General features: G+C 39.9%; 1 protein-coding gene across 1 annotated transcript; it reads right to left on the reverse strand.

Annotated features, from left to right (window-relative positions):
* Positions 1-8,191: 8,191 nt before the first annotated feature.
* LOC131429395 (uncharacterized) lies at positions 8,192-9,523 on the reverse strand. Its single transcript, XM_058593472.1, has one exon. The coding sequence runs from the start codon at positions 9,521-9,523 to the stop codon at positions 8,192-8,194; it is 1,332 nt and encodes a 443-aa protein (XP_058449455.1).
* Positions 9,524-10,083: the final 560 nt, after the last annotated feature.

Consider the following 10,083-nt stretch of genomic DNA (forward strand, 5'->3'; position numbering starts at 1 on the left):
CATTCCGCTACATTTCACCTTAAATGCTAAATTCAGTTTCAGAATTCATTTTTAAAAACAAGTTGATAATTCAAAACCTGCATGCTGGAAATTAAATTTGAGATTCTGATACTGGAACTAAATTTTGGAACGAGTCTCAGTTCCTTCATTCAGGTTCGGATAAGAAGTTTAGAGTTCGATTCCAGCACTAAATTCGGCACCTGGGGTGGACCAAGTGATTATCACTTTTGAAAATTTGAAATCATGTAAGGTGATAATCACCATGTTCTGTCACCACTGCTGAAAGGCTAGCATCACTATCAAATGTTGGCATTACGTATGGTGATAGTCACCACGATTTAATCAGCTTCATGTCAAAATGGAGGTGATAGCAATTTAGTTATCACTATTAGTAGTGATTTGATTTTTTGAGAAGTGGCTTTATAAATTATTGTCCGTTAGGTGAATTTTAAGCCACTGATATAAACATAACCTACCAAAATTGGTCGGAGAGGATATTTTTTTTAATAAAATGCGTACGGATATTGTGTCAAAATTAAATACCAAAATGAAAAGCAACTTAGTTTGTATAGTTTAAAGAATTCATAGAATGAACGGTAGTATTTATCAATTAAATCAATTCATTTATGTTGTAATTATTATTTGAAGGAATATCATTGGGGTATTCGTAGAGTCAAAGATAAATTGCTTTCTGGAAAAGTGATAAGTTTATGAATGTAGACATCTCCTGTTGCACATAACGTAACAACATAAAACAATCTATGCTAACATTTTCAGTAGAATTAGATGGTCATGACATTGTGAGCGACATATCAGTCTCGTTCAACTGAACGAGTAAAAAAGATTAAACTGCGTTCTATATTTTCTTCTTGTGAGTTGAACTAAATAAGGCAATATTTTTTGACAATCATAGTGGATATTCGTAGTACCGGTGGGTAAAATTTCCAAAATGGAACTAGCATTCGAAAGTTCTGTGATTATGACACTACAAGAAACGCCATAATCGCAAAGTGAATGAAAACTGTACACAAAATTATTAAACGGATCCTTTTCATTCGAGAGGAATGCCGTCCGTTGTGAAACATCAAGAAGATCTAAAAGTTCGTTTCATTTCAAAACTAGCAAAGGCTATAGCAGGATAAGCATGTAAAATCTGCCCCCAAAGGGAATTCATATTGTTATACTACATTCGAAAGGTCATAGACTGTAAACTATTTTCTCAAAGTTTCAACCCTTTAACTGCCATATTGACGGAACTAGGGTGGTTCTATTGATTTTTATTTTATTTGATTTTTGAAGAAACTGCTTCTCCGAAAAATTTGAAAAAAATTAGGCATGTTTAAGGCATTATGGTGATGCTTTACAATTTTTTTCAAAATTTTTGAAGATGTATTTCTTTTATTAAAAAATACTAGAAAATTTTGAAACATATTTTTCCCCTCTTCCAATTTTTGCACCACCCTGGATTTTTTAGTGATAAACAAAGAATTTTTGGACATGTTAAAATGGTATGTTTTCATATTTTTTAAAAATGTGGACGACCAAAATATTTAATTTTTTCTAAAAAATCAATAACATTCGACCATGCGTTCCCATCAAATTCTGAGAAAAGGAAACGCATGGTGCTTTATCTTAGCAGTTTCTAGTAGTAGTCGACCATGCGTTCCCATAAAGTTCTCTTAAAACGGAAACGCATGGTGCTTTGTTCTAGTAGTTTATGATGCAACTCAAGCGCAGGGCTTAGAAATCAAAGTAACGAAACGAAGGAAATGAGTATCAACCTTTGCATAATACATACACGATCATACTTTGGGTACAACCTAGAAAGCTACAAAGCAAGAACTTACTGGTATGTGGTTTATATATGAATGGTAGTAATATATGAACGTTGCGAGTATCACACATATGCAGTTCGGTTACGGCAGTCAAGAACTAGAGCGGGTGACTGTATAAAATTCGATGATTCGATAGTGTTTCATGAAATGGTCAAATCGTTTTGCACTGTTGGGTCTCGTACAACGCGGTTTTCTTTTTGCCAGCTCTGTACATTTCACTAAATACAAAGCGAGTTGAAACAGCAGTGAATTTAATTTTTTCTTTTTTTATATTGGTGTCAAACAAAAGTGGCCACTGATGAAGTTTGGAATCGATTTCTTAGAATTGTTTTTCCATAAATACGTTTATTTCTTAAGGCAATTTACATAAGTTCCTAATATAATACTAATATAGTCACATCAATTTGAGTTTAATAAAGCATATTGCTCTTATTTTTTAAATATCATATTATTTAAACCAAACGATGAACTGCTATAAATTTTAAAATAAGCTGAAATTTTTATACATTTTGTGGTTGATTTCATAACCCACTTGGAGTATTTTTTTATCAGCGCATCATTTTTAATAAAATTTTGCTATTGGATGAATTAATGAACGCAGTAGGAGTCAGAACTAAGACTCAAAAGGGTCAATTATTTAATTGAAACTTCAATTGTCTTTATGAAATGATTAAGAAGTTTCATGTAAGAAAGGTCACGAAAAAATTTCTGTAAATTATTGACTGTATTTTTCATTTAAATAGGAAATGGGATAAAAATGTTATAAAAATACATTGCTGTTTCAAAGCACATTTTCTCTCTGATTCTTTTCGTTTATTCTATAGAATTATCATCGTCACTTGGTAGCTGTTCTGATTTAAGCATTTCTGACAATATTTTCGCCGGTCTTACAATTCTGGATAAAAACCGAGCATAAGGAAAGGTAGTGAATAATGGCGGCCTCGTGTGAACAGCAACCAACAGTTCTATTGCCAATAACGCATTCACAGCAACGGCGCTGGATTCCCAAATATCCAGTCGAATTTGTAGTGTACTCGATATAGTACTTGTAAGCTTTAGAAAATGAGACTTTTTACCGGCCCAAATAGCTTTTTTGTGATCTGTGTGTCTCAATTGGGTCATCTCGTGATAAAGCTTTAAATCCAAAATTACTTGGCAGAACATGCTTTTCAAAAGCTTCTGTTCCAGAGCTACTATATTCCGATACTTGTTGCACTCGTTCCAATCCAAGGATTGATAATATTATCTTATTAGAACTTCCCGTTCGCAATTTGAACAAAAATACGAATAAATCTTTCTCATTTACACCAGCATATCACGAAGCTCAATGATATTTGACCATATTAAACCTGTAAAAACCTGGAAGCGTTCCTCTGAGAGTGAAAATCACTTACTGAGTTAATTGAGAGTGAAAATCACTTACTGAGTTAATTATGTATTCTCAGATATTTTCTGGAAAATATGGAGCTTTCTACACAATATACCCAAAAATTAAAGAGATCGATTCAGCGAATCTAGTTTTTTAATAGACATGGTCGATAAATGCTTGATTTGAAGTTATGCAAAGGTTATAACTCAAAAATGAAAAATAACGCATCACTATTTTTTTATATCTGTTATTTCAAATTTTAGAATAAATAAAAAAATATACAGCGCTCTCAGTCTACAAACCATGAAAACCATCATAAAGATATTCGATTGAAGTTTTCAAACACAAAACTCCAACTTTATCTTTATTATACATTTTTCCAGAAAACTGTACACATCCCTCGATAACATATCTTTATGATAACTTTTGACACTGTAATGAAATTTTCATTCTTTCTTTCATTATTCTTTCTTTACATCCATCAGCAACACGTAAAAAACTGACACTCGCTCTAGTTCTTGACTGCCATAACCGAATTTCATATGTGTGATACTCGCAACGTTCATATATTACTACCATTCATATATGAACCACATACCAGTAAGTTCTCGCTTGGTAGCTTTCTAGGTTGTACCCGAAGTATGATCGTGTATGTATTATGCAAAGGTTGATACTCATTTCCTTCTTTTCGTTACTTAGATTTCTAAGCCTTGCGCTTGAGTTGCATCATAAACTACTAGAACAAAGCACCATGCGTTTCCTTCTCTCAGAATTTGATGGGGGCGCATGGTCGACTGTTATTATTTTTTTTTTTATTTGTTTAAGGACCTTTTAAACTTTGTCATTCAGGTCCGTTGAAGGTATAGATACAATTCCTTTACGATATGTACAATTCAAATTTTCTCATAAAGATTAATTTCTTTAAAAAATTTTAAAACTGTGTTTGCTCTATCCTGGTCATCCGCTAGAGCTTCGCGCATGTTTGCTGCTAGTCCTAGTTCCGTTCGCTTTTCTGTGAGGGCTGCGCAGTTGACAATTACGTGTTTTACTGTTAAAATGTCATTGCACAGTTGACATCGGGGTGCTTCGGTTCTGTCCAGTAGGTGGCTATGTGAGAAAAGTGTGTGACCTATGCGCAATCTCGACAATTTGACGCATTCTTGTCTGTTTCCTCCTATTGCCTTGGTGAAAGGTATAATGGTGTTTGTAATTTCGCGTAGTTTGTTGTTTGTTTCCATGCTCCAATCGTGCTGCCATCTCCAGCGTATCCGATTTTTTATGACCGTTTTGAATTCTTTTACGTCAATTGATTTATTGTCCATGTTTGGAGATTTCAGGGCTTGTTTCGCTTCTCGATCTGCCTTTTCATTTCCGGTGATACCAATATGACTTGGTACCCAGCATACGATCACTTCTGTGCCTTTTTGCCTAGCTTGAGCATACAGTGCTTGGACATTGTCTTTCCACCTGCTGTTAATTTTCCACTTTTCGAGCGCTGAGAGTACACTCATCGAATCTGTGCATATGAGGTATGCTCCTATTCTTGGGCTGTTCACCACCCAAGATAGTGCGTCCATGACTGCCAGACTCTCAGCTGTATATATGCTACAGTTATTGTTTATCCTTTTCCGAATTATTAGATCTGCTGATACTACACTGTAACCACATCGGTCTTCGTCTTTGGATCCATCTGTATAAATGCATTGGTGTATGGGGTACTTGGTTCTTTTTAATCTTTTGAACTGTGAACGTAGTTCTGGCAGATTGGCTGTTTGCTGCTTAATTGAAAGAAGGCTATTGTCCGTCGGTATCTTCGACCTAGTCCAGGGTGGAGTACTTGGGTACGTGAAGGTTTCTAGTTCCGGTAGATCTAGCTGAAGTGTGTGTAAAGTTTGCTTTCCTCTGGTTATGGTGGAGTTCACTTCTTTCGTCGTGCGTGTTTCTGTTCCCCAGAGCTCTCCGCTATCGTTTTCATCGTCACTGGAGGGGAAGCTTTCTTCACTCAAAGTCGTGTTACCCTCGTTAAGATTATCAATACTACCGTCGTCTTTAGCAGCTCGGCGCGCTGTGAACATAGCCGTTCTTTGTTCGAGGAGGGTTCGCATATTTGGTATTCCGGTTTCGGCTTGCAAACTGCTGACTGGACTTGTGTGGAATGCTCCTATAATCGTCCTAAGTCCAGTGTTGTGAATTGTTTCGAGCCTCTTCAGCGACGCTTCACTCATTCCTGAGATTACTGGTGCAGCGTACAGCAGTTTTTCGAGTACTGTTGCGCGGTACAGCTTTAGCAATGTGCTTCTATCTCCTCCCCAGTTTCTTGCTGCTACTCCTCGAAGAAACTGGATTCTTTGTTGGCAGCTGGCTCTTACTTCCTCTGCGTGTTTTCGAAATTGTAGGCATTGATCGAAGACCACACCCAAACATTTGTGGCTGGTTTCTCGAGGAATGAGTGTGCCGTTGAGTTTTAGTGAGTTTGGGATTTTTGGTTTGCGAGAATGGCTGTTTTTGAAGATCACTGTAGCACTTTTTTCAGCCGATATTTTGTATCCGGTTTCAGCTTCCCATTTCTCGATCGTGTCCAAGGCGGTCTGCAACTGAGATTCGACAGAATGTGCATTTTCTCCACTAGCGATCAGAATGATGTCATCTGCATACAGTAAGCATTGGATGTTTGGGGGCAAGCGTTGGGTGATTGTATCTATGGCTATTAGAAACATTGTTACGCTTAGCACCGATCCTTGGCAAAGTCCTGTTTCCATTACCTTTTCTTTGGAGAAAGTTCCATTTGCTTGTACTTTGAAGGTTCCGGTGCTTAACATTTTTTCCAGGAACTGTAGCATTTTTCCTCCGATTTTCCATCCACTAAGCCTCTGGAGAATTAATCTTCTCCAGGTGGTATCGTAAGCTTTGTTGACGTCCAGAAAGGCGACTTGAGCGTAGTGTTTTTTCGACATAGCATTCCTAATTTCTTCCTCCATCGTTGCTAAATGATCAGTAGTGGTTCTACCCTTTCTAAATGCGTATTGGCGTTCACTTAGCAATTTCCTGGTTTCCAGTATGTGCATAAGACGGTTGTTTATCATTCGCTCGAAAACTTTGCTCAAGCAGCTGTTGAGAAATATGGGTCGGTAGTTTCGAGCGTCAGTTCGCTTTCCTTTCCCTTTATAAATGGGGATTACTGTTGATTTGGTCCACTCGCTGGGGTAGATTGATTCTGACCATAGTCGATTGTATGCTTCGAGTAGGCTTCTTTTACAGTCTAAGGGTAGGTTACTAATCATCGCATAGTGGACATCATCGGGGCCTGGTGAAGATCCGCGTAATCCTTCGAGTGCTTCTTCCAGTTCAGCTTGCTTGTAAGCTTGGTTGTATTCAGCATCAGGTTGAGCTGGTATGTTGAGGCGTGTTGCTTCGATTTTCTTTTTACGATTAAGGAAATCTAGGTTATAGGAACTGTTGCTCGACGTTTCTTGGAAAGAGTTTCCTATAAGTTCAGCTATTTGTGTATCGTTGGTTGCAGTTAATCCGTTTAGGGTGATGGCATTGATTCGAACGCTTTTCCTTTTTCCCTGTAAAAGGCTATATTTTCCCCACATATCCTTGATGGGTGTTTGTGCAGTGAAGCTGTTTGCCATCTCTTCCCAACTCATTTTTTTTGCGCTCGCAACAGCCTCTCTGGCAGATGCTCTTGCCGCGCGATATTCTTTACATAGTTTCTCTACGTTGCCTTCATTTGCTTTTTTTAATTCCCTTAATGCTTTTTTTCTTGCTTTAATCTTGTTCGCGACGTCTTCATTCCACCAATGTACGCACTTTTTCCCCGTGTAACCTTTCGTTTTAGGGATGGATGCCTGTGCGGACTTCAATATTTGTTTCGTGATTTCTTCGATTTGGTCTGCGGGGTCGTCTTTTTTTTCGAACTGTATAGTGGACCGGAAAGCTTCCCAGTTGGCATCTTTAATTTTCCATTTGGGAAAGCACTTCTGTTTTGTGATTTCTCCTGGCGATGTAATGATCATCGGTATGTGGTCGCTCCCGTGGGAGTCATCGTAGGTTGCCCAGTCCAGTGTTGCTGCTAGATCATTCGAACAGCAAGCTACATCAATGCACGATAGACTGCCGGTAGCGTGGTTCACATGTGTATGTTCTCCTGTATTTAATACTGTCAGTTCGCAATTCTCCGTGAAGTCCATTATTATTTGTCCACGAGCGCTAGTGTTTTTTGACCCCCATAGTGGGTGGTGGGCGTTGACATCCCCGACTAGTAGGAGAGGTTTTCCGATCTGCTTTGTTATTTTTGCTAATTCGTCGCAGGAAATTTCTTCGCCTGGTGGGAGGTATACGTTCATCACTGTCATGTTCAAGGGTGGACCTACCTTAGTGACTATAACTTCGAGGTGTGTATCAATTTCGATTTGTTCACATTCGATTCCTGTTTTGACAGCGGTGAGGACGCCGCCGGATGCTCGTCTGACGTGTTGCCGGTCACGCTGTAAGACCGTATATCCGTTTATTTTGGGGACGTTCCTCGGAGAGCACATTGTTTCCTGCAGGCATAAAACAACAGGGTCTTTCTCTTTGATTATTATATCCAGCTCGGCTCTGCTGGTTTTTAGGCCTTGTACGTTCCAGGAGATGATCGTTGGGTATACGGTTAGGTTTTTAGTGAAGTCGTCGATATTGTTGGCAGAACGTCCGTGAAGCCGTCGGAACACAGGTTTGGGTATAGCGTCCTCGTTCCCGTCCATCGGATCGTTCTCTCCTTCTGAAAGGAGTAGGGAGGCTACTTTCTCTTCGCTCTGCCCCGACCAGTTTGAATTGATTATCGTGTTATTAGGTTCTCGTAGAGAGTTAGCTTGTACGTTTGCATTATGTAGTTCGCTGTAATAGTGTTGGTTTTCCATGGATGTATTAGAATCGTTAGGTGCGCTTCGGTTTCCGGTATCGGTTCCGTTGCCTTCGTCGAAAGCTTCGGGTTCTAGTTTTTTTAGTGTTTTCGTGGTCGACCTCTTCCCTTCCTAGCAGGAGGGCGGTCCTTTGCTGTTTTGGAGTTTATTTCGGCAGATTTCTCGTCGGCACTACCTCGTGGGTCAGTTTCGCTGTCGGTTGCATCTATTTTTCGTTTCGTTGTCGCACTAGATCTTTCTTTTTCGTTTTCTTCCGTGTAGTCGCTTCCTTCGGACATCGCCTGATCATGCTCATCTTCAGAAATTTCAGGATACTCGATGTTTTTGCTTTTCTTCAGCTTTTCCAATTCATCCTTCATCATGTTGAAGTCAGCCAAGATGGTTCGCATCTGTTCGATTTCTTCCCGAAGGTTTTTTATCACGATGTCTTTTTCGATGTCTCTTTCTGCATTCTTCAGTTTTTGGATTTCTTCTTTCAGAAGCTTGATCTCGTCATCCTTCCTCATGTTTTCTAATCTGTTCTGAGCACCGCAAATTGCTGCATACGAGTGTTCTCCATGCTGCTTGGAGTACTCTTTCCTAGCTTCACTGAATGATATTCCCTTCTCAGTTTTGATTTTTATTACTTTTTCCTCCTTTACATATTGTGGGCACTTTCTGCTAGTTGGAGAGTGGCCACCTTTACAGTTTTTACAGTATGGGGCTTCTTTGCAGGCATCCTTTTCCAGTTTGTGATCTCCTGAGCAGTTTTGGCAAACTGCATTGTTGGGACATTTGACTTTCGTATGACCGTAGCTGCAACAGTTAAAGCAGAGCATTGGGTTCGGTATGAATTCTCGTGTTTCTACTCGGAGTGGGCCAATCTTTATATATTTGGGGAATGTGGTTCCCTGAAACGTAAGGACCAGCGTTGGTGTGTTTACGCGGTCGTTTTCCTTTCTTCTTGTGATTCTTCGAACTTCCAAAACTCCAAGATGCTCCAGTTCTTGCTTGATTTCTTCGGTGGGTAAGTCCATAGCCTCCCGGCAGCTCAGCACGCAGCGGGTTTTGTTTAGAGTTGGATGAGATTCAACTATTACGTCGGTTCCGTCAATCAGTTTGTTCATGCGGATCAGTTTTTGAGCTTGCTCGGCACTTCTTGTTTTCAAAACGTATTTAGTTCCTCGCTCTTCGGTATGAGCTGATTCGATGTTTCCTCCGCAGATTGTCTCTATGGATTTACCGATAGTGAATGGGTTCTTCGGGAGAGGTTTCTCCCCAGCAGCACGTAACTGTAATATGATTCGCTGACCATGCATCCCCGAACGATCCATCCATTCGGGGATCGTTCTTTCGTTTGCGTTTGTTTGGCTGTTTCCGGGTGGATTATCCGGCGGTACGTTCCTCTCAAAGGAGGTGCTTGCTGACTCCATGTTGCCAGCAAGCCTAACAGATTTCTCGTTGAATTGTTCGCTCAGAACTGCAGCTTTCGTTTGCCGAGTATTTAGAGTGTGGTTCGTATGCGTTCTTGCCTAGGCAAGTAACGTCTACCCTTTCACCTTATTCTTTATTGATCCACCCAAGGGTTAAAGGTACAAGTGGTCAAATGCGCGGCTCCGCCGGAGCGGATGACGACTACGCTTTTTCCTGCTACTATTTCGACCAAGCGTTAGAAGGTCCAATCGAAATAGGAACGTTTTTACCTGTTCTGTGAATCCTGCCCAATACGTTCAAAGGTTCTGACAGGTTCAATTTGATTAAATATCTCTCTGCTCCACCGATAGTGGATTCTATGACGCCTCTTGGTACTTTGTTCACGTAAACACGCGCACCTCTTGTCGCACGCAAGTTTTACACAGTCGCCTCCAACAAGAATAGAACAGTTGGCCCTCTGTACGACAGAGAGATCAGTTTTGTCGGAGCTTTCAATTGCGACTAGCCATGAGCGCAAAAGCTTAGTGCATGCAATGTTGCATACAAGCCTGCAAAGCCA

The sequence above is a fragment of the Malaya genurostris genome, chromosome 2 (genome assembly GCF_030247185.1).
Source record: "Malaya genurostris strain Urasoe2022 chromosome 2, Malgen_1.1, whole genome shotgun sequence".
Classification (NCBI taxonomy): domain Eukaryota; kingdom Metazoa; phylum Arthropoda; class Insecta; order Diptera; family Culicidae; genus Malaya; species Malaya genurostris.

Bases quoted from the DNA above. Each gene is read 5' to 3' on its own strand.
- LOC131429395 (XM_058593472.1), bottom strand. From the start codon at position 9,523: ATGGAGTCAGCAAGCACCTCCTTTGAGAGGAACGTACCGCCGGATAAT.